The sequence below is a fragment of the Zonotrichia albicollis genome, chromosome 10 (genome assembly GCF_047830755.1).
Source record: "Zonotrichia albicollis isolate bZonAlb1 chromosome 10, bZonAlb1.hap1, whole genome shotgun sequence".
Lineage (NCBI taxonomy): Eukaryota > Metazoa > Chordata > Aves > Passeriformes > Passerellidae > Zonotrichia > Zonotrichia albicollis.
The window spans coordinates 30320682-30344540 of NC_133828.1; the positions used below are offsets into that span (position 1 = coordinate 30320682).

The 23859-nt window shown below is 39.9% G+C and overlaps 1 protein-coding gene across 2 annotated transcripts in view; it reads left to right on the forward strand.

Moving 5' to 3' along the window:
- Positions 1-841: 841 nt before the first annotated feature.
- RBMS1 (RNA binding motif single stranded interacting protein 1) overlaps positions 842-23859 on the forward strand; it is a 143101-nt gene continuing 120083 nt past the window's right edge. Inside the window, exon 1 of one of the 2 annotated variants that reach the window (XM_074548609.1) lies at positions 842-1365. In XM_074548609.1, coding sequence (XP_074404710.1) covers positions 1291-1365 — 75 coding nt within the window. In that variant the 5' untranslated portion in view covers positions 842-1290. The remainder of the gene's footprint in view (positions 1366-23859) is intronic. The other variant, XM_074548608.1, reaches the window with a different exon arrangement.

The window sequence follows — 23859 nt, forward strand, 5'->3', positions numbered from 1 at the left end:
ATTGCTCAGCCTGCACCAGGGATTCATGGCTGCACAAAGGCTGCCTTTGCTATCACCCTGGGATGCCTGTACCTCCTTCAGGTTTTTAATATTTCTTTCCACTATTATCACATTTAGTTTGGCTGATGTAAATAAAACCAGGAGTTTTGGTGGGCCTTATACACGTTTTAGTAATCAAACAGTGCTGCAATACAAAAACGATTGTGATTAGTGTGACAAAGAAATGGCATCTGCTTAATGCATTGAGGATCAGCTTATCTTTGGTTGAAAAGAGATGGATTTGTCAGAAGTAAACCACTGGACTGAGTTTTTTACACTCAACAGTAGAGCATAGTATGCTGCCAGTCCTAAGTTCTAATGTTCAGGAAATCAGCTGTCTCAGAGAAAATATTCAAGTGAAAAAAATATAGTTATTACTGTCTAGAACAGGAATGTTTCCTGTTGGAGAACTCAGCACCACTGGCTGAAGTGCAAATTTAAGAACGTGCAATGGGGCAGACAGAGAATTTGGTCTGGCGTTGTGGTTGCTGCTCTGTAAATGATTTTAGCACTGCAGTCTCTTCTGCTCCGGCAGATAAACGCACCCTGTACCGTCAGGCGGAACTGAAGCCAAATTTGGTTTTCCAAAATTGTACCCAGTTTTCCCCTCCAGCTTGTGCCCTGCACCACTGCTCAGCAGCGGGATGCACAAAAGAGGGAAGGCGATAACAAAGCACAGCCAGGCTAATTAGGTCAGAGCCGAGCCGTGCGCGATGCGGCCACTGCAGCCTTCCTCCTCCTCCTCTCCTCCAGAACGTGAAAGCCCCGCTCCGCTCCCGCCGGGCACCGCAGCTTTCCCCGGCGCTGGAGCGGCCCTCGGCCCGAGCGGCGCCCCCCGCCCCGGGGCTGCCCCGCCGCGGGGCCACGGCTGGGGCTCGCCCCGGGGCCGAGCGGGGCTAAGCGCCTCCCCTCGCCCCCGTCCCCCGCCCCTCCGCCAGCCCTGCCCCGCCGCCTGGCACCGCCGCGCCGGCCCCGAGCGCTCCCCGCGCCGCCGCTCCGCTGCCGCTGCTGCTCGGCCCGGCCGGGCGGGGACTTGGCAGGAACTCCCGGGCAGAGAGCGAGAGTGCCTGCCCCCGCTCCGCTCCGCTGTGGCTTTTGGGTGGAGGAAGGTCTGAGCTCGGCCGAGGAGCAGCAGCAGCCGCCGCCGCCGGAGAGGAAGAGGCAGAAGGGGGAGAGAGAGAGACGGAGAGGCGGCTGGAGCCCCCCAAAGTACCCCCCCATCCCTGCACTGCAGGCTACATTTCCAGCTTCATGGGCAAAGTGTGGAAACAGCAGATGTACCCCCAGTACACCACCTACTACTACCCCCAGTATCTGCAGGCGAAGGTAGGGTCCGGCACGCCGGGCGGCGCGGCGGGTCTGGGGCTGGCCCCGCTCCGGGCGGCCGGACAGGGCCGGGCCGGGCGGGAGCTCCGCGGCTGGGACACGGCCCGGGGGAGGCGGGCAGGTTGCACCGGGGGACGGAGACAGGAAAGAGCCGGCAGCCCCTTCCTGCCGCCCGCCGCCGCCCCGGGAGCCCCCGCCGGGCTTCCACCGCTTCTCCTCGCTCCCGACCGTGCAGCCTCCGACCTGACTCCCCTCTCGCCTTTCCCCTCCCGCTGTCGGTCCCTCCTCTTCCCCGGGGCTCTCGGCGTGTCTCCTCCTTCCCAACCACGTCCTCGGCCACCCCGCCGCAGAGCGGAGCGCTGCGGGCCCCCCTCCCGCTGCCTTCGCCCGGCGCAGCCCCCGGAACGCGGGCAGAGCAGCCAAGTTGGGCCGGCGGGGGCTGCCATGGCCGTGCCTCAGCCGCGGCGGGGGTGCTGTGACATCCCCGGGGGTGGCAGGGCGTGCTTACTGCTGCGATGGAGATGGCCGTAATTCCAATTAAATACGGGCACTGGGGAAGCTGTCGGATTCGGGCGGATACTCATTGTCTGCGGAGTTGGACCTTTGTGAGCTGCCACCTCACAGTTTTCAAACTGGATTAAAAAACGCATTGAGGGTCCAGGTCGTGATGATTAATGTATACGGGTAGCTGCTGTTTATGGGGATACTGATGTTAGTGGTTCCTGCGGTGGAGTATCTCCACCTTTTTCCCTTTCTCCTTCAAGTCTTTAAGGGCAGCCAGCCCCACTGCTCTAGAAGCATCATGCTGCAAACTGGCAGATGCAGAGGTGGTTGCATCAGCTGTCTGGAACATTTAGCATAAGCCTTTCCAACCACCAGTGACACTCCTCACAAATCAAAACAGACCCATATGAGGCTTCCATGTGTGAACTTTTTTTAGAGGTTATTACCGTGGTGTGGGTTTGGTTGTGATTTTTCTATTTTTTTTTGCCATTGAACTGTCTTGCCTCTTTGGCAATCACAGGAAAGAATTCCCTTCCCTTTATCTGCACACTTGATAGGCTCTTCTTTTTATTGTGTTTGTATTACTGTATTGTGAAATGTATTTTAGACTGCTTGGCTGAAAAATAAATTCCATTTGACAGTCATGAGACATTTTACAAGGCAGCAATGAGGAGGCTTTGAAATGTGCTTTCATATGTACAGAAATTGATAGAAATGTGACGAAGGTCTTTGGGTGATTTGAAATGACTAATCTGTTAAATGTGTAATCGACATCAGGCTAAAGATGGACAGACTATAGCCATTTAAAGATTTAGCTGCAGAGTAATCACTGCAGTAACTGTTTACATATATATTTAATATATATATGTGTATGCATATATTTAATGCATTATTTTAAAGAAAGGTGGAATGACTAAAGGACAGCCTTTTGCATCACATAGCTGTAAGACTGTATGTACATTCTCAAATGAAACAAATGTCTTTATGCAGAAACTTTTACCCTCATGGTTTTGTGTGGCAATTGTATGTTACAAATCAAGTACATAACGTGGAATATATATAAAGCAGTATCACTTGGCTGCTTTGACCTGTAAATAATTGAAGAGGGAGATAAACTCTGATAGCTTATAGTAGTTAGTAAAGAATGATCCTAGAAATCCATGATCCTATGAGAAGACATGATGGACTGTCTTTTGAAAATGTTTCCTGTACAGATAATTTAATATTGATTTGTTTTACAGTCAATGACATCTTCAAACTGCCTTGCAGTCTTTGCTATAAAATTATACAGCCTCAAATTACATTGCTCTGTTTCAGCAGAGAGAACACAGAGCCATTTGACCTACACACATGAAATGAAATATCTGAGATCCAGTGAAAGTTTCCTGTTTTCAGAGATCTTGATTTTATTAAAGAAATAAAAGAAAAATAGGTGTCTTCTTGGTATAGATACAGGGACCAGTGACTGTAGGTTTTGGTACTCAAGTATGCAGAATCCAGTAACATAAGCAATCTTCCCACTGTGGATCCCCTCTGGACACGTAGAAATATTCATTTAATTCATAGTTTTTAGCTGTTCTGTTCTTTGGGCCCTAAAACAGCTCACTGTCCACTCTATGTCCACTCTTTCAGTAATTCTGGAGATATCTTTGGGTTTTGTTAAACACAAATGATAACAGAGGTGAATCGCCTTTGCTGAATGAGCAATGGGTAACAGTACATGATTATACTGGGGGAGGTAGGAAAATCTCCTAAACCAGAAGTTCTGCTTCTCATCTTATCCTTATTTAAATAAAGATGGAAAATCTGCTGACTAATAATCTGCAAATCAATAACTAGGAAGTGACAGGAATTTCTTGAAGATGGAGCACTCAAAAATACTCATTAGATAAATTGCATACATTCCTAGTGGCTCTTTGGGTTAAAATGTTGATGTGGTCAACTATTTAAATTGATATTAATATATTACAGATTTTAAAAAACAGATTTTGTATTTGACTGCTATGATCTTCACAGTCTTATTCATGAAGTATTCAAGCTGGTTCAGTGATATATTCTGTGAGAAAATATAAACATTTGCTGTGATTCAGCACCTCCCTTCCTCTAGTCTTAGGGAAACTCAGAATCAAAAGAGATTAGTGAAACCATGGACTTAAATGAAAAGAACAAAATTACCATTGGAAGAAGACTTAAAATGAAATATCATTATGGCAATGAAAACAGTTTGAAATGGCTATAAGCTGAAGCTTGTATAACCTTCATTTTTAGGACAGCTTTTACTCTGGAATTATATGCTTGATATATTTGGTAAATTTTGTGTCTTCTAATGAGTGTATGTTTTAGGACAGTTCCTGTATTGTAGCATTGTATGGCTTGTCAGAAAGCATCAAAATATTTTCCAAGTTCTATGGACGTTTCTAATGGTTTAGGTGCTTTCTTTAACCATATTTCTGTAACATTGCTTTTCAAGTTTCAACTCAGTTGTATCTAATTTCCGTACTTGAAGCTTTACTTATAATTGAGAGATTTTGTATTTCAGCCTTTTGGAAAATTATTTCATTAATATTTCATGTGTTCTACTAGTGCTTAAAGGCCTGTCTGCCCAGGAGTAAAACCTGGCTGTGCCAGGCAAAGTATTTTAACGTTTAACAAGACAGACTACACATAAACAAATAGAAATGTGTAGAGGCATGTTTAGGCCACAGTCTGTTTGCTTTGGTCAAGTAAGAAATAAAAGTGAGTCTATGTTTTGTTTTTCCATATTGAATGGAATTCAGGGTCACAATGCACACAACAGTTTACAACTAAATTGTGACAACTACCTGTATTACTGGTATTCCCTTGGAGACTAATGTGGCAATATGAGTAATTCCACTAGTAGGCTTCTGTATCATAAAGGAAAGTTCTTTGTGTAAGACGGGGTTCATGGAAGATGGCAACATCTCCTATAGATAGCATGGCTTACCTAAAATGTAAGCATTTAGTAATCGTAGATAATACCTGTGTGATACTTGAATTCTAGTTATTTTTTATGCTATTGGGTAACAAAACCTAGAACTAATGAGGTCTTGTGAATCTTGCTAAATTATCTTCGAGTGGGCTTTGAACTTTATCATTTGGTAGCTGCAAAACTGCTGCTTTGGCAGCTCTGAGAAGAACCAGTATTTCTAGAAGTTGTGTGGGTTTGTAGGCAGGACTGTAGATTGATATTAACTGTAGTGAGCAGGCAGATTCTGCCATGACAAAACCTTGTTCTCAGGTTGATGAGAGCAAACTTTAAAATGGGAACACTTAATTTTTATCCAAGCCTGTTGATGGCAGAGTAAGAAGGAAATCAGTTAACATTATTAAACCAAGTAGACTTGAAATTGTCTTATCAGCAGACACTGCATAAGCTGCAGTTTAGTGTCAGTATATGAAATTAATAGACTGATGTAGAACCTTCAGCTTCTAAAGCAGAACAAGTAGAACCTGCTAATTGTTTTGCTGCTTATGTGTACCTCAGCACTGCGTTCCTCACCAAGCACAGGTCTGTCATCCTTTAAAAAGTTTCAGGAGCTTTTGAGCTGATTTTCATCAGTATCAATGATTACTAATTCTGATCACTTTAGTTAGGTTTATTCCATATGCACTAAGACTGCGAAATCTGTACATAGTAAAAGACAAATTTGCAGTAAAGGAGAGTATGCATGTTTGTAAGGTTGGACAGAAGCAATTTGCACATTTTATATTCTGGGAAGTTGTGTTCATTGTCCCTAGTTGTGAGCTCTTGGCTGAGCTTAGGAATTCACTGAAATAAAAGCACAGGTTAGTTGCAGGCAAGCTTTTTGTCTCCACGCAGTTACCTGATCCCATTGTCCTCCTCAGCTTCTTGAGTGTGTTCTCTCTCATTCCAGACAGGCTGGAGGTTTATTGTGCAACTATGTAGAGAATTTCTTCCAAAAATGAACTATACTGTGGAAGGGAAAGAATTTTAAAAATCTACCAGTTTTAATAAAAACTTGAGCATTTTGGTGGTAAGATAATCCCTCTGACTCTATAGAATTATTTCAGAGGATGGAAAATAGAGAGAAATGAAGAGTATTACCTAGAAAGAGCATTTTCTGTTCTTCCAAACATCCCAGTCCAAAACTGAGAACATCTGTTTACATCCATACATCAGACCAGTAACTTTTTTGCCACTGATCACGGTGATTGTTCTATGTAATTCTTCCAGCCAGCTTGTTTTGTGAAGGGCATCTCTATCCTTGTCCCAGTTATAGCTCCTTTGAACTTTGAAAGTTTGGTTCAGGTAGCCTTTGATGAAATATGCTCTTTGTGAGATATTTCTAGAAACTCTTGCTGGAATAATGTTTGTATATTCAAAAGCCTCTCTAGAAATGGGTTGAGCAAAGTTCATGCAATGTTCTGCAAGAGTTCATATCACGTATTTTTGTGTACATCATTGTAACTCTCTAAAGAATTCTGCTAAAGGAACATGAACTGTAGAAACACTTCACACCACCATTATCTCGAAGACTGGCTTAATTGAAGTCAACATGAGTCTGGCCTTTCATTTCAAATAAGAAAAATTTACTAGAATCTTGATTTATTATTGGGTTATGCTGATCATGCTTAATTTGGAGGTGATTTGCAATGCCCGGTGGTCACAATCTTCACATCAGAGGAGCAAAAGTTAGGGAGGGCAACTTAGTATGTGATTGGGGCTGGAATCAAGAAAAAGCACCAATGACATCCATAAGGTGTGTTAATTTTGCATTTTTTTTCCTAGGGATTCTGTTAAAAAGTTTTTAAATAGCCACAACTTTCCTCCCTGAATCCAACCTCCTCATAGAGAGGGATGGTGTATATATATATATACATATATATGGCTGAATTTGCGGATGACAAAGTTAAAAATATTTTCTCCACTCAATCAATGATGGAAATTACAGGTTCTCATTAGCTTTGTAGTTTCCAGAACTTTGAGACTAAACTCATCCCTAGAGTACCCCATACTTGGGGCTTAATTTGATACTGTGTGACTTGCGTCATTTAACAAATGTCAACAAAATCTTGGTCCCTCTTTGTGATTCTGTAGTAACTTTACTGCAGACATATGAGCAGATCCTGAATCTGATGGTCTTATGGGACTGATATTAACAGAAAAGTGATAAACCTACACATGACTTGAAATAGTCTTGAGACATTTATTCAAGGCTGTTTTCCTTTTGTATTTTGATTGTTAACCCCCTCCAGGCACTGGGTTTGCGAATGTGAAGTTTACAACCAGTAGGTAGGCAACAGCTGTAAGAAGCCAGAATTACACAATGTCTGATTTGTGCTGGTGTATTTTCTAGCTTTACTCTCAGCACAGGATCCCAAGGCAGTCATGAAAGGTGTGCAATAAGTTTGTGTGGGGAGAAGCTAATTTTCTCTGTATAAAACAGTTCTTTAAAGTATGTTTTTTTCAAAACTCAGCTGGTTCTCTTCATAATGATAGTAGGGTTTTTTTTCTCATTACTTTTAGACCAGAATTGAGCATGCTTCTAAGTACTTTGCTTCTTGTTAGAGCATAAGTCTCTAGGTCTCAGTCTCAAGGATGAAATTTCCTTAGTAAACTTCTGAGCTTCCACTCAATGTTGAAAGAACAGAGAAAAGGTAGGCAAAATTATTCATGTTTTCCAATGAAGAATAATACAAAGTAGTTAAGCATTGTTTTCTATAAAACAATGCCTTTAAGAAATATATCTTTTTAGTACATACATCAAAAAAACTCCTTGGACACAATTTTTCATCCACTTTGAAATCCAAGTAGCAAAGTTTGAGCTATCAATGTTGATAGTAGATGCATCACTTGGAAAGGTAATTGATGCTACTAATGCAGTACTCCTAATGAAAGAAATGTGATTGTGATAGTAGTAAAGAAGTTTGAACAAAGGTGTAGTAATAAATTGGAAAGTATATCTTGGTACAGTTACATATTTCAGTTTCAGTCTTCCATAATCAAGAGCGATTAACAATGATTTTAAAAAATAGGTTGTTTTTCATTAAATTATGCTTTTGGTTTGAGAAGTAGTCCATTGAAGATGTATGCTCAGATTTAGCTGAAATTACGTGCTTGTGTTTTCTTCAATTGTATAGACTTTGTGGCCTGTGCAAAGTAGTGTTCACAACTATTTCTGCTGGAAAAACTCCTACTTTGCTAAAAAGTGAAAAATGGTGGAAAAGCGTGTTGATAAAAATCTGTTCTATTTGAGTTTAATTAATTTCATTCAAAACAGACACAAAACAGATTCAGGTCATATCTACTGTGGTTAAATAGATGATAATAATTTTCTGACTTCATGCATCTACCAAGTCTTCCTCAGTTGAAAATATCAAGATCTGCATTGAAATGTTATTTCAGTAAGTTCTGAGCTGAATTATGTTATCTCAGTATTGGTGAAGTCAGAGGCTGGACGTGGGTAGGTATAACCAGATACTGGGCTCACTTGTTCCATGGTAGCTTTTGGAGCACCATGTTCTTGTTCACAGTCTGAGATTGTAAGAGCACATTTAGTCTCAGTTGCTCCGACTTGATGAAAACATTTCAAAATATATTAAAGCTAAGGTTTTGAAATCTCATGTAAGACCTGGGAGAAACGCTTCAGAATCATTCAGAGCTTACTGATACAAAATGGAACAAAATGTCTTGTGCATTGAGAGGGAAGTATTCAGGTTTTCTAGAGAGGTAGAGTGAACAGGCTTCACTTTGTGGGTTTTACAACAGGTTAAGAAGTGAATTCCTGTGCTTGTCTCTTGGCAACACACACTGACACAATTTCCACAGCAGTTTATAGGCTGTGGTAGTATCTGTGACCTCTTCTATCCCTCAGGCCATAGCTACATAATCAGTTTAATTTTACATAACTATGCACAGCAGCCAAAAAGGGCGATCTTGTCTTCCCCCATTGCTCCCAGCAACCCATTCTTCCCCCTGTGCTGGCCCTAGCATTTGTATGATTGGTCAGTGAGCTGAATCAAGAAACCAGTCTGGCTGAAAGCTAAGCCCAAACCCCCCGGCTGCAGTACCTTTTTACAGTGGAGCAACTAATGAGATACCTAAGAAGTTTGAGATTTGCATGGCTGTGGGTGAAGTTGTCTCCAAAAGAAGTCCACCCCCTTGGGTCTCGCTTTTGTCTCACGCAGTCGGGCTGTGGAGTTTTTCTGGATAAAAAGTTTTCTGGGGCCTTGGCCAGCAGGGCTGCTGATTACACATAAATTTGCTGATTACACATAAATGCAGATAACTGTTAACACTTTTTTTCTATGACTTATCTTATTTTTTGTTGTTTTAAATTGTGTTAGATGTTGGTGCACTAAGTGTTAAAAAACCTTTTGAGTCAATCTTTCATTCTTAGGACCAATGATTATGGAGGTAAGTGTGAAATAATTTGCTGGGAGGGCTTAAGTTAGGTATAGGCCTGGGGGGAAAGAAAGAATCAAATGTAAATGAAACTTCCAGAGGCCTTGTAGCATAGTGTTACATCTAACTTTCCATTTTCAGCACAGTGCAACATTGATATTTTATTTCATTCTGGGGAAAGAGGGGAGAAGGCTGGCACTTCAAATTAGCAGCAGCTGCAGAATTAAGACAAGGGTGTTAGTGACTCATTTGGAAAAGTACTAGCTAAAACATTCTGTCTCCTAGAAAAAACATTAAAGAAGGGTTTATGATACAAACTTGGAATTTTGTGAATCGTGTCAGCGACCCTCTGGTTTCCTGTGGATAGCTTTCCTGGTTAGTGACCATTTGCTTTTACTATTGCTCATGAAAGTGAGGAGAATACATAGGGACATATTGGAGGGGGAACCATGGCTCCTATCAGGGTCAAAGATTCCAGAGTGCCTCTCACTTCTTTTGACCCAGTCAGTTGTCCGAAAGCTCAGATTATTATTGTCCTAGGTCACTGGGAAAAGAGCTATATGTAGTAGTTTCTGTGATGCATTTGAATAAATGACAGAGTAGTCAAACTCCAGTTTCCCTGAACACAGGAAACTTGGATCATAGGAGCAGTTTCTTTGTTCACAGTCCCAAATTTCTTTCCTGAGTTTACTATTCTCACTGCTCAGGCCTTTTACTGGACTGTATTCACAGTGTTTATATTTAGGCTGTTCTCTACTCTTTCCACATCTGTATTTGGGTGAGTTTTTTTTTTCCTTTCTTTGATGAATATGGGTATTTCCCTGTTTTATGCCCAGCTCCTACAAATGGTTTTATTTAGAAGAGCAGGCTATTTTAAGGAGAGAAGGCTAAGGGGAGATCTAATTGCTGTCTAAATGTATCAAATAAGAATGCACTGAAAAAGTGGAGACAGACACTTCTTGGAGATGCGTGGGGATAGGATCACAGGATACCAGGAGCTCTCTAAATCAGCCTTGTGCTCAAATCAGGTTTGTCTAGAAGATCAGACCAGGTTGCTTAGAGCATTATTTGGTCTGTTCTAGAAAGTCTCCAAGGATGGAGGTGCAGAGCCTCTCAGCACAACCTGTTTCAATGCTACCTATTCTTGTAGTGATTTTTTGCCCCTTATTTCCAGTCTGAACCTCTCCTTTTTCAACTTAGGCTCATTGACTTGTAAGAACCTGGGCCCTTCTCCTTGATAACCTCCTCATAAATTTCCATTCTATAAAAGGAAAGCTGCTATTAACTCCCACCAAAGCCTCCATTTCTCCAGCCTGAACAAACCCAGTTCCTTCAGCTTTTCACAGAATATGTGATCCAGCCCCCAGCTGTCTTGACAGTCCTGCACTGAGCTCGCTCTGGCTTATCAGTGCCATTTACTGGGGGCTCAGAACTGCACGTGGGATCCTGAATGGAGCCTTTCCAATGGGGGGCAGTCACCTCCCTTTCTGAATGCAGCCCAGCAGGAGCGGCAGAGCAAGCTGCTGGCTTGTGCTTGGCTGGCTGTGTGCCACAGCCCCCAGGTCTGTTCCAGCAGAGCTGCTCCTCAGCCAGTCACTTCTCAGCTGACATCATTTCAAGGGACTCTTCCTTTACAGGTGCAAAACTTTGCACTTCTCTGTGGTAAAAATGTTGAACACACCAGCAGTGTTCCATTTGGTCCAGGTATGACATTCACTGCCCTCCCCGTGTCTACAGAGCTGGTAGTTTTATCCTAGAGGGGAATAGGCAGTAGGATGCAACACAGGGACACAAGTTCGGACATTAGAAAATTGTAATTAGATATGAAGAATTTTTTTTTTCACCAAAAGCATGACCTGAAGGTATTGAGAGAGGTTCTGGAATCTCTCGGGGATGGTAGAAAACTCAACTGGACAAGGTCCTGAGCCATCTGCTCTCGGAGGGAAGTTGGACTGTATGACCTCCAGGTGTCCTTCCCAAACTAGTGTGTGATTCTGTAAGGCTGGCCCTGGTAGCCATCCAGCAGCATAAGAGGCTCTACAGAAACTGTTACTGTTCCTTCCACGCTCCATCCTTGTAAGCTGTGCTGTGGAATTTGGAAAGGAAAGGTATAGAAGGAAATCCCTTTTTCTCTTTAACAGAACATGCATTATACAAATATGCAAATGACATTTCAATAATCATAAATCATGCAAATTCCCTTATCCCATTTTAGCAAATATCTTGTTTAAGCTGCTTAAAATTTGAGGCTTTAGGTTTGTCTATTTATTTTTCTCCTGGCAGAAGATTATAGTGCTACCAAATTATGCTGTAAATTGTGACAGACTTGTATACATTCTCATACCAAACTACTTTTTTAGGCTGACATTTCTTGTTCCTGCATCAAATCTGAATGTGTTGATAAGTTTTTCTCTGGAGCATGGATTAAAAATTAAATAAAACAATAATTAACCCCCAAATCTTGTCTCTTTCCAAGCAGACATTTTACAGAGGTACATCAGAATACTGAGGAAGGCAGTATTCTTTCTAGTAGAAAAAATTGCAAGAATTGACATGTTCCTTTTGCTTTTCACTAACAGTTCTGCTATATTTCACATGACTTTTCTTCCAAATTACAGTAAGTTCATCAGCTGCAGGAGCTATGGATACATGAAAGGCTTCCAAAGCCACCCACCCAACTTCTTTAGCTCGCTCTGCTTTTATTAGCACTTCTTTCCAGTGTCTTTTATATACTCTCCCCCAGATTTTCTAGGGATTTTCAATGGCAGGTATAATAATAGGAACTCACATGTTCCCAGATCCTGGAGTTAATCTTAAATATGCTGCTTTTACTAGATCTTAAAAAAAATAAAATCACAGCTATGGTTGTCAACCAGATTGGTGATGAGAAAAACATGTAAAACCCACCAAATGTCAGTTCATTTTTACTCTGCTAACTGAACTGATCATAGTTGTCCATTAATTCTGAAAATAAGGTTTCTTGTTAGGTGCCAGAATAAATTTAGGGGCCCAACACTGGACTAAGCTGTCCCTAAGATGACTTTCATTGCCAGAAAGTCAAAGATAGCAGCATTATCACTGCCAGTCATTATATCTTGTTACCAAAGAAGTTACCAGTTGAATACTTCTTTATTTTTTTCTTCATCCTGGAGTGTTTATCTTGAAGGTGACTGGGCTATCCAAATATTAAAAAAAAAAAAAAAGTGCAGATTTTTCCAAAAATATAGAAATTTTTTTAGGAAAAAATGAAGATATATTTGTGTATTGGAGTTGTCTTTGGTTTCAGGAATTTTAGATGCTATTCTTGGAATTTTATTTAGTTGAGGCCTGGGATCAGGGAGAAGTGTTACCAAGCACATAATACTTTCATGCTGAGTAGTTGTGCTACTGTCTGTGAGAAATAGCAAAATACCACAGTTAAAATGAAGGAGAATGACAAAAGATACTTTGCCATGTTGCCCCCAGAAGAGGCAGAAAAGCAATTATGCATATTTTATATTTGTTGCCCCTTTCTTTCTTTTAAAAATTGAAAGTGGAATTCTATGTCAGATGAATAATTGAATAATGATTAAATGAATAATAGATATCTTTTTTATTCATATGAAGTATAATGGGTCATTTTCCATGCTTGCACTCTAGTCAGCTCTCTCAAGGTTGGTTTAAATGGCTGCTCTTTTACTGATATTTATATGAAGTTTAGAAATGTGTATATGCCAAACAGCAGAACTCCTGGCATTTCTGTGGCACACCTTTTAAAAGTAGGAGTTTATCTGAGTGCTGTCTTCCAAAATGTATTCTGTCTCCTCATTGATGGAAACTGTGCTGCTGTTGTCATCCAGGGAGGATGCTGCACATCCCAGTGCTCTGGTGGTGGTTGTATACAGCATTTTTAAAATGTGTTGGATATGTAGACTAGCTTAGATTTACCTACCACTTGTTAAAAATATTAATTGTTGGTTCAGTTTCCTTGATTGACTAGTTACTGTTATTCTTTGAGATTTGAAAATGTGGTGCCTCCTCTGCAGGACAGCCTGTGCCTCAAGTAATTTAGATATTGGGCAGCTAGTGAAGTATGGGTGTGCCTGTATTATTTATAAAATACTCTGGGTTTTTGTCTGTGTAATGAAGGCATTCATGTGTAAAATGGGCACTAGTTTGTGACTTTTTCCATAAATTAGGAAAATCATGCACCAGAATATTCCTTTTATGTCAAGAAATAATAAACATAATCTTAAGTTGAATATTTATTGTATTGCAGCCCCCCATTTTTCAGTTTAAATGATCTGGAAAATCTCCAGACCATACCAGACAGCCTGTAGCTTTAAAGCAGAGCTCAGGAGCCTCTGGATGCCTTGGAGACAAAGGAAAGAAGGCTCACCAATATTAAGGGTTGTGTACAGATTTGAGCAACTCTGGCTTGCCTAATTATTGGAGGATGTTGGGAGACTGAGCTGGGATTTCTGGGAGTAGAAAGCTGAGAGCTATGTCTGGGAGTGACAAATGTTTCACAGTTTTAGTGAGAATCTTTTGATAATTTATACTTGTAGGAATAACATCTGGAAAAGAGGAGAGGAAATCATGTCTCAGAATGCCACTGAGAGAGATAACAGCAGAGAAGCAGTCTGGGTTCTGTGGTTTTATTTAGTGTTGGCCTCATGGAAGTGACCTTTCGAACTACTCACTGTCAGTCCTTGCTGCCACATTGAGGCCCAGAGCCTGCTCTGGAGAGAGGTGGTTCCGTGGGACTGTTCCAGTTTGCTTCTCTGCCCCCAGCACTGAGCTTGTCTCTGGAGGTGCTTACACAGGCACTGGAAAGCTGACTGTAGACCTGTCTCTTGAGCCTTGTGTTGTCATTTGAGATGGGAAAAGAGGAAAAAGTAGCTGGAAAGTACAAAGTCAAATGGAGGGAAAATGTAAGGAAAATTAATTTTGAAAGAGGAAAATTGCTGCAGAGAACAGATAAGGGAAAAGAATAAGTGAAAAAGAGCAGAGAAGGGCAGAAGCCAAATTCAGTGGAGAGGCTGTGGCACGTTTGCCAGAGCATGGCACAAGAAGGCACCTCCAGCTGCCAGGCCATCCATAGGGAGTTGCATCTCCAACAAAAGGAGATTGAAGGCAGTATTCTGCAAGAACTCAGTTTGGGGACTGCTAAAGTTCAGCAAGAATAAAAGGTTGCTGTTACAAAAACAAAGGATGATTTTGGAGGGAACAGACAGACAAGACCTCTGGGTAAGGCCTTGTTTTATACAGACTGTGAGAGGACAAAAGGTGCTCCTGGGGCAAATGTGTCAGTTACCTTTGCCCCTTATCTGCTGCAGTCCTGATGTGATAGTGGATATAAAGTTACAGAGGTAAACTTTTCAGAACTGAACAGTTTGGTGTTTCTTTTTACTTCTTGTAGTTTATACATTTGTTTTCTTATTACACTGAATTTAGAGTAAATACAAGAACTTCCTGAACACTCTCTCAAGTGATGTGGTGGTGTTGCAATTCTTTTTGATATTTTATATGCTCATTAATTTTCTTATCCTGATAGGCATGGCATGAATCTGAATCCAAGAAAATATACAGTATAGCAAAGACTAAATGGAGTTAGTATCCACTAAGCAGATAGGATATCACTGCTGCTAGCAGAAGTGGCTAAACAAAAAAGAAACCTAAAAGGCTCTCATCTCAATATAAGAGATCAGAAGAGTATGCATGGAGAATAGAGCTCAGTTGAAATTATGCAATTTATCAGTCAGAGTGAAACTCACAATTTACAGCAACATATTAGTTTCTCTTTAGACTTCATGAATAGAGAGACATACTTTCTGGCATGTAAGTTTTTACTGCTCATTTATGCTGTTTGTACTATGCCAGAACCCTTATGTATCCAAACATCCTGCTCTGGTCATGTGTCAGTCAGCTCAAGGCTGAGGTCCATCACTGCAGCTGAGGAAATCCCTGATTGGACTAGAAATAGCATTCTAGGCTGCTTTAGTGAGCAGAGAGGTGGGTTTGTGTTTAAATTAAGATCACTTGGAGGAAAAAGCGGACCAAGGGCGTTAGAAGTGCTCAAGTCATCACTGCAGAATAGCATTTGTAGTTTCTATAACTGAAATAGAATGATCTGTATATTTTAATTCATTTTATGTGAAGTGACTAGAATTAATATGTGTTATGGCCTTTGGTGGTGGTGGAGATCATGACACTCCAAAGGAGTGGCACACTGAGTTTTTGTTTTATGTCACAGTCTATCCTTGTGGAGTAACACAGCCTACAAAAGGGCTTTCGTTTTATGGGGAGTTGCAAATAATTTAGAGTGATTTTGCACTTTGTCCTACAACTATAACTACATCCAAGCAAGAGAAGATCCTTTTTATTTTGTTCAGGTTTAATAACTCTGTTCTGTAGCTTTTGATTTTCTTTGTTTTGGACGCTATTTTTTTTTTTTTTTTTTTTTAATCACAGGTTATATTGGCGATGTTAACACTCAAAAATTATAAAATCTCAGAGTTTTGCAGCATATAGTTTCATCCTGCATCTGTCTTGTGTGACATCATCCCCCGAGAATGACATTTGGCATCTAGTTCCTTGATTCTGACAGCAGGGATCCTTGAGCGGTGACTGCTGTGCCAGCCCTGGGCACAGCATTAGCCCTGGTGGAAGGCCAGGTGTGAGGATTTGTCAGGTATTCTGGAAAACCTGTCCCCAAATAGTTTCAAGGGGACAGAGCTTTCTTCCTGAAAAAATTAGTGCCAATTGTCCAAAACAACTTAATCCACTTTCAAAGCCAGCTAAACAAGAAAAGGAATTCTTCTTCTGCAAGGTGATTGCCTTGTCACAGCGTTACTTGTAGATGTTGTTAAATTTAAATCTGTTAATGGATGCACGAGGTTTCTGTGCCTGCTTCTTTCCAGGACGAAGCCTTAAAGGTTTGATGATACTGAAGTAAACATGCTGGAGTGTTAGAGAGTAAAAGCTGTCAACAGTGCAGAATACTGATGCTAACAAGATTTAGAGCTTGTCTGCACTTAAAAAGATAATGCAATTTATAAGGAAATGTTTTCTGAAATTATTGAGCATATTAAATTCCCATATAGATGTTCATGTATCTACACATCCCTATCCAGGGTTATTTCAGAGTAGTTCTGGTAATTTTCCAAATGTAGACAAGACTTAATTAACTTGACTCAGTGTGTTAAACTTGTGTCACCTAAAACTCTATTAACTATATTGTCTTCTGATTAATGATTTTAATAGTTTTAATTATATTACTAAATCCAGCAATAGCAGAAGTAAATAAATGCACAATGAATATTTATTCACTTCACTAAGCGAGCATTTTGCCTGCCTGCAGTATTTGGGACTGGGCTGCAGAGCACTTGGCAGAACGCAGGTGAGATTTCTCTGCATTCTTTTTGATGTCTCTTTTCTTGAGAATTATAAGTACCGAAATTTCACAGGTATCTTGGATTTAAATTTAAATTAAAAGGTTTCTAGGTTGTGCAGTAGTGCAAAACACAAGTAATTACATGAGTATATCATAACTATATTAACACATTTAATTAAATACCAAGAGTTTTAGAAGTAAAAAGTTATATTATGCAGAGGAATGAATATGAAGTTGCTTAGTTTTATAAAAAAGCCACATTTACTATGATGCATATATAGATATATTTAATTTAATTACAGTAAGTGTTGGCATGGGAGACCAGCTCTGCTCAGTTGTAGCCCTCCAATTAAAATTAGAGGGGAGTGGAGTTAAATAAGTAATGCTGAGTAGAATTTGACACTAAATACAGAAAAAACTCAGTTGCAGTGTGCTGCATGTTCTACTTTTGTGACTCTTAGAGACTTCAAAGAGAATTGTACATTTGCATCCCAGGGCAGAAATTGGCCGTGTTCTTGGAAGCATGAAATCTCTCAAGGTAGTACTTCATAACTATGGAATGTATCCCATGACTGATATGTAGCTAAGAACTGAGAATCAAGTTACACATTAGGAATACTTGAAATTAAATATTTTTCTAGTTAAAGAGAGCATTATGCTGGGTAAACAATCTATGTTTTCTTTTTCCAGAGATGCATCAGAGCATAAATATACAGAGCATTTAAATATGTTTGTAGTTCCTGGTCCTTATTGGATTTTATTAATAATTCTTTAAGAAAAAAATAGTTTTTCCTTGAGTTAATTTATTAGAGTTTTATGTTTGACTCCTGAACTATCTACTTTTAATTTCTTTTTACATTCTTATTTTCTTTTTTCATTCCAATTAAGTGTGGAATTTCTGATTTTAGGCAATTAATTTCTAAACATACCAACTTGTTCCAGTGAGGAGGGAACAAATATCCCTAAAATCTTACTGGCATCTGCACAGAAGCATTCACCAAGGCACTGTCAGTGGTCTTTTTAAAAAAAAGGTTACTGAGAACAAAAAATATATTGGAGAACTTTGTTGCATCTAAGATGTACAATAATTTGCTGGCTTTTCATTCTCACAGTGACCCAGACCCTTGCAGGTACAAGGGAGCTGTTTCATCCTCAAGTGGATGCTCTTTCTGTACTGTCAACTCTGCTCACTCTTCTGAATCCATTCCCAGTACAAGCTGAAGCCCCACACTGGACAGATTTAATGAGGGGTGTTGGACCCCTTCTACCTCGTTTTCTTCCCATGATACTCCTGCCTTCCCAGAGTGTTGTTGTGCCAGGGAAGGTGTTGGTTGTGATTTTGGCTAAACAGCTCTCATAGTTGGGGAGACCTTTCTCTGTTGCCTTTGAGCGATCTAAGAAATTGCTGAGGATCCAGCCAAACCTTCAGAAAGCAGAATGTTTGTTTGAAATGAAATGCATAGTAAAGGAGAAGCAGATTTTCTTATATTTGTTCTTTTGTTTGATGTTGTGTTCCTGTGAGCCCAGGGCTGTCTCTGGCAGGAAGCTGGGTGTGGCACACGGAAGGTACTTGCCAATTGATGCAGTTCATTGTTCCTTCCCCACTGTCCCCTTGGAGCAGGCTGGCAGCCCTGCACACAGGCTGGGCATCCATGCACAGTGTGAGGGCTCAGGAGACTTTCGTGCCTCAGGGAAACCCAGGGCACAAAGTGCCCTTAGGGATAAGCAAAAGGGATAGTCAAAGTGCTTTGTGTGATAATCCTTGGGTTTAAGGTAGATTATTACTTTTTTAAAACTTTGTTGCATTCAGTGAGTTCAATATCCTGTGACTAATGGGTACTATTAGGGAGATCTGCAATGTTCAGAGATAATGTCAGGCTCATCGCAGACCTGATAAAGAGCAATGCAGCACATTAATCTCATTGACAGAAGACCTATATATACATCTCAGCTGCAACAGAGATGGTATTTTTTGCTAATACTTTATTTCTGTCAGTTTTAACAACCTTCAGCTCTGCATCACAATTCGTAAAATGCTTAATCATGAAAACAGCATTTGGAAATTATTAATGTAGTTAAGAATATTCATATGATTAAAAATCTGAAGTTCTATCTTTGCAGATCAAATCCAAAGTATTTTGCCTGTCTTTACCAGAGCTCTGAATTGATTAGATTCTGACAAGCACATAGATTAAAATGTTGATGTGCTGTACTTGGTGTAAATTTTTAGAAATATATAATTGGGGTTGGATAAATACTATACTGATTTTTCTGTTGTGTTGCAAAATAAAAGCCATTTACAAAAACTAAAATGCAGCAGCACTTATATAATAGAAACTTGGAACACTGTAAATTGTTTTCTTTCAGTAATAAATGAACTTCCTTCTTAAATTAAACTGAAGTTTAGGAATGCAGTGTTCTTTGTCTCATAATTGTCTGCCTACACACACTCAGTCTGCACTTCGAACAACTCACCACTGAAGAAGCACATGTCCTGTATTTTAGGTCTCAGATGTGTATTTTTGTAGTTGAAGATGTCTTTACATTAACAAAAATAACTTAATAATGATTATACATTAGAGCTAATGGTGCCAGTTTTACATTATTATGTGCATACATACTTGTTAGAACATGAATGATATTTTCAGAGTAACCATACATTTCGTGGAACTTCTAAGTATTTTTTGCTCCCTTAAAGTCTTTAACACCACATTTGTTGAATATGCACTTTTTTGCTGACTAATCTAGTATTTCCATTTGTTAGGCAGTGATGAATATGTTCTGCAGACAAACTGACAAAAGACAATAGATCAGTTCTCCACCCAGGGAAACAACATGATGTAAACAGAATATTAGGCAAGGGCTTTAGAGGACAACCTATCAATCTGTAAAAGAAAAAGGTCAGCCTGGTATGATGTCTCTAACTGTGTTTCAGAGAAGGTAAATATAAAGCTATAAAGAAAAGTAACTGTCACTAAAAGCTAAGCCTAAAAAGCACGAGCCTCATTATCGTGCTGATCTGGATGAACCTTAAACAATGTTTACAGTAAGGTTTGGAGAGTTGCCTAGCACTAGTGTATACACAATTAAACAACATAGCTGAACTTTTCTTTCATGTCAGCATACTGCTAAAAAGACCTCCATTGTACTCATATGATAGTAATTCTTGGAACTTACAACGTAAACAAGAGGAGAGAACATTGACGAGTAATTCAATCCCATGGTGGCTGAGTGCATCAAGGGGCATGACTGCATTTTCACCTGTACAGCTTAAGGAGTAAATTATATATACAAAATAATGGGGAGGGTATAGCAAAACCTGAATTAATTTTGGACACGTGAACGTATATCTGAATTTGGGAGTTGTAAGTATGGACTAATGGTTATTTAACATATTGCAAAATTAATTCTGATTGGTTTGGGCACCCTTATTTTTGTGACTAATAAGCATCCATGTACTCATCCTTGGTTTGGTGTAGTAACCCATGAAAGGCAAATACAAATTACTGAAGGAATAAAGGGGAGCCACAGCAACAAGCCAGTTGGTCGACTTTGAAAGTGATTTGTAACTGCAGTTCAGCATATCATTAGTCCCAGAAATACTTGTGTTTCACATTATAACACTAGGATTTTCCAGAATCGCCAGTAATATTTTATATTTCTTCTAGTTGTCTTTAATTTTTTATTTCAAAATAAATTATTTTGGATACTTTTGCATGCATATACATCATAATAGTTCTTGTATTGCTTGCAACTAAAGTTATTTTTTCAGTTTTTCATTAACTGGCCACCCTGAGTTCCTATTAAGCTGTTTATTTTTATGTAGAGACTATACACAAACGAACATTTTTAATGAAAAACTTCATATTAATGGATGTGTGTAAAAATGGAAGGTAAAGTAGGATATGAATTTAAATGTACAGTAAGTAATGTAAGTTGTTGACTTAATTGTACAACAATTAATGAGATTGTTTGCAGTTAATGACACTACAGAAAAATGGACACTAATTGTATGGTATATGAAAAATATTCATCCACATCCAGAAGAGAACAGTTCAAAGCTTACAAATATATTTTAAACATAAATCACGGAATCACAGAATGGGTCAGTTTGGAAGGGACCAGAGTAGGTCATTTGGTCCAACCTCCCAAATTAAGTGGGATCATCCCACATGGCACAGGATTGTATCCACGCAGTTCTGCAATATCTCTAGGGAGAGACACTCCACAGTCTCTCTGGGCAACCTGTTCCAGTGCTCAGTCACTGCACAGTAAAGTTCTTCCTCGTGTTCAAGTGGAACCTCCTGTGCATCAGTTTCTGTCTGCCCTTTGCCTTTTGTCCTTGGTTGGTGCCCCTGAGCAGGGCCTGGGCCAACCTCTTGTCACCCTCTCTTCAGACACTGGCAGACACTGATTAGGTCCCCTCTCAGTTGTCTCTTCTGGAAGCTGAACAGGCCCAGCTCCCCCAGCTGTTCCTCCTAAGAGAGATGCTCCAGCCCTTTAATTATCTTCATAGTCCTCTGCTGGACCTGCCCCAGGAGCTCCATGTCTCTTTTCCTGGTAAGCCCAGAAGTGGACACAGCACTCCATATGTGCCTCACCAGGGCTGAGCAGGGGGGCAGGATCAGGATCAGCTCCTCTGACCTGCTGGCAATGCTCTTCCCAAAGCAGCCCAGGATCCCATTGGCTTTCTTGGCCACAAGGGCACTGCTGCCTCAGGGACAGCTTCTTGTCCACCAGGATCCCCAGGTCCTGCTCCCCAGAGCAGCTTCCCAGCAGGTTGGCTCCCAGCCTGTGCTGGGGTTATTTCTCTCCAGGTGCAGGAGCCTGCATTTGTTTCAAATAGATAATGTTTTCTTTCAAAAATCCCTTTTCTTAATCAACACCTCTTGACCTTTGCATTCTGTTGGAATAGTACTAATCCTGTGCAATTTCAGATAATCACAACACTCACTCATCAGAGATGAAAACAGGTTTTTGTGTTATTTGCAGACTTGAAATTAAGGTGTTTAACCTATCCATCCTTTTCACTTTCACTGAGCTGTTTTTACTGCTCATTGAGCAAAAATTACTCACACTCCTGTCTGAAATTGCAGTTTATTACAGTTGGGATAGAATAATTATATTCTACTCTATACTAGAGCTGATAATAAGAGGGAAAATAATAATTTTATGTTGTCAAGACCCTCAATCCCTCAGTGGTGAATAACTTTCAGTTTTCAAAAAAGGCTTCTCATTTATCTGGACAAATACTCAGCTGGAGAACACTGACATGCCAGTATTATTGCTTTAAAAATCAGAATTTAGGAGTAGTACATGGGCTCTTGTGGGAGAAGTAGATAAAAAATTTCATTAGCAATCCTGTGGCATGTTTGCTAACAGCATTGGAAAGTTCTCCTCCAAGCAGCCCAATCAAGAAGTGAATGTACGGGAACTTTATTACCTTTGAAGTATATTTTCTTAAATTACTGTCCTTTGAATTAGGCTTTTCTGTCAGATGTAATAATATTAAATTGCCAGCTGTTGCCAGTACCTTTCCCTCATATTTTTAATACAAAAAAGTTCCTTCAGTATCTAATGAGTTCTTTCTTTTTAAATTAGATGGCTTTTTTTTTATTCTGTGAAGCCAAAGAAAGGTCCTGGCTTGCAAAGTCAAATGACTTTGCAATCTTGGTGGCCTAGGTGCAAAAATTGATGGACAGCCCCCGGGTAGACCAGGAGAGGAATTCACCATTTGCTGGTACACAGCCTTGTGCCTGCAGGTGTAAACAAACTCCGTGTGGGGACACCCTGGGTTTAGACAGTGGCTGGTACTTAGGTGTGCAAGAATCATAGCAAAAGGAAAGCCAGACATAAAGGCACATGGCTGCTGCACATCAGTAAAGTCAAAGCTGTGTCCACTGTGCTGTGGAGAGGTTTCCTGTGGGCTTTGGTGAAATTTTTGTTGCTATTGGTAACATCACCTATATTAACTTGGATGGGCTTATGCTCAGCTAATGGAGAGGGGAAAAACTCCAAAAGCTGTTAGAGTTCACTTTCAATTGCAGCTATCACATTTCCTTTAAGAATATAATGCTACACAGCATGTCTTGTGGCTGTAAAGAATTCTGCCTTAATAAAATTTTAATGTTTGCCAATATAAATCTACCTTCTTGTTGCTGGCAGGACATTATTTTCTTCTAATAATGGCATGCATTTGTAGCTGCTCCCTCTGTGTACTGGTGTCACCAGTCCTGGTGCAGATCAAGGGTTGCCACTGCTTCCATGATAAATTTGTATTAACTACAGCCAGAGTGTATTACATTTGTCATGTTAACTCATAAACTGGGGCTTTGCTCAGTACTAGTTTATAGAAAATAATTTATATAAAATATGCTTCTCTGATTTTTTATTATTTTAAGAGGAAGCTACCATCTTATTTGAATATTACTCGTCTTTTAACAGTGACTTAGCTTTTTAAAATAAGTGAGAGGATGTTACCTGATGTTTCAAAACATGGGCCAAAAATCTTTATACTTCAATGATAATATGACTGGATTAATTTTTTAAGGCATTCACTCAAATATTAGTAAAATAAGTATTAAAATAAATATTAAAAATTAGAATAGAAATAAAATACATCTTCTGGTAATTTTCTGGATCTAACTCATGTTGCTTTAAGGTGCTACAGAATGATGAGGTCCTATTTATGTACCAAAACAGGCCTAAAATGATACATGAGAAATGCCCAAGCATTGCACTGTTCCCTGTCCAGTTTCACAACTGTTGTGATTATCTCATTAGATCCATACATTCAGTTGCTGTACATTCATGCAAATATCATGTCAGCTACGCAAATCATTATTTCAGTGGAATTAATAGTCCTGTGTTGCACCCAGAAATTCAGTGATATATGTTCACTTATTCATTGTTTCCAGGGAAAACTAACATGAACCTGTAGACCTTTCTGCCCAGCACACCCAGATGTGCAGGTTTAATTTTGTGCAAGTATTCTTTATTTGCTCAGTCCCTAACCACTGATGTGATTGGTAATAGATAAATGAGGAATCCAGATACAAATCATACAATAGGCTTCGCTTCTAGTAATCCCCATAAAATCATGATGCTTAACCTTTAAATTGTTTGAATAGTTTGGGGTTTTCTTCTAAGATAAATTCTAAGTACAAATTGCTGGAATGTTGCTGTTGAATTGTTACTGAAATTTACTGAATTTAGATTTCTTCAATTC